Source organism: Vollenhovia emeryi, unplaced genomic scaffold (genome assembly GCF_000949405.1).
Source record: "Vollenhovia emeryi isolate VEMERY1.0 unplaced genomic scaffold, V.emery_V1.0 DF942027.1, whole genome shotgun sequence".
Lineage (NCBI taxonomy): Eukaryota > Metazoa > Arthropoda > Insecta > Hymenoptera > Formicidae > Vollenhovia > Vollenhovia emeryi.
In genome coordinates, this window is record NW_011964339.1 from 3,139 (window position 1) to 4,280 (window position 1,142).

The following is a 1,142-nucleotide window of genomic DNA, read 5'->3' on the forward strand; positions in this document are numbered from 1 at the left end:
CTCAGCTGTGGCTGCGTCGGCAGTGGGGAATTCATCGCGGTGCTCTCACGGCACAAGGGGATGAAAAGAGAAAAAAAAATAAATATATAAGGCCCTCCAACGCCGCCGCAGCCACTGCCTCTCTTTATTTAATAAATCGGAGTTCCGGCCTCGCTGCCGGCGCGCACGCGGGATCGAAGGCGCATGAGGTGAGGCGCGGCGCGAGGGCGGTGCGTTGGGAGCCTCGCTCGCGTGCGACGGCTCCCGGTTTTTGCGCTCTCAGCTGGGATTCCGGGAATCCTGTCTCGTGCTTTCCGCCCGATCAGCTGAGATTCCATGGAATATAATTGCGCGGTGAAGTCGCCAGACGTAACAGTATTACCTTTATATCGTATACATTGTTTAATAAGCATCAGAAATTATTTTTTAATCGCCAGTGCTTCTTATAAGAATAACACAATTAAATTTTTCAATCGACCGTACCTGGCAATTGTGTTTTTCAACACAGAAATTTTTATTGCGAAAAATATTACCTCAGCCAGGGTTTGAACCTGGACTTCCCTGCTCACTAGGTTTAAAGTTCTTATTAGCGAGTATTCCAAGATTATTCTAGTCCTTCTCTAATTTTGTAGGCGTACAGGATTTACATACGCTAATGACATCAATGTCAACTAGCATGGAAGGTATTATATATTTTCTTTATCCTGTAATTTTTATTTTTGTTGCAATGATTTCTCAATGTTATTAATTTTTTAGATCATTTTAATAGAATATACGAAGTGTTAACTTCTCTGTCACAAACAGTTAAAGAGTTAAAAACTGGGTTACTAGCTGTAGAAAAAAAAATTAATATGACTCGAGATCCCCCTGCATTGGACGTGACAAATATGGAGCGTTCTTTCCCACTTCAAACAATTGATGATGTCAAGGCTTTTGAAAAGAATTTAACAGAAAATGTGGAAGAATACAACAAATTTGTAAGTTATTGTAAGCAATTAAGAGGCCGAATTAAGGATATACGAATACATGAGACAAGGGGAGCGTGTGGTGTAGTAGCCTTAGTGTTATGCCGAGAGAACGAAGGATCCCGGTTGGCTCCGTTTATTTTTCCGTCGCTTACATTATACCATATGTATGAATTTAGTATATATAATATGTATATA

General features: G+C 40.9%; 1 protein-coding gene across 1 annotated transcript; it reads left to right on the plus strand.

Moving 5' to 3' along the window:
- Positions 1–241: 241 nt before the first annotated feature.
- Positions 242–1,135, plus strand: LOC105570488 (the record flags this gene model as incomplete). The annotated part of the gene is made up of 2 exons (XM_012027721.1): positions 242–662; positions 736–1,135. Coding segments are annotated over exons 1-2 (428 nt in total), but the record flags the coding sequence as incomplete, so codon positions are not given.
- Positions 1,136–1,142: the final 7 nt, after the last annotated feature.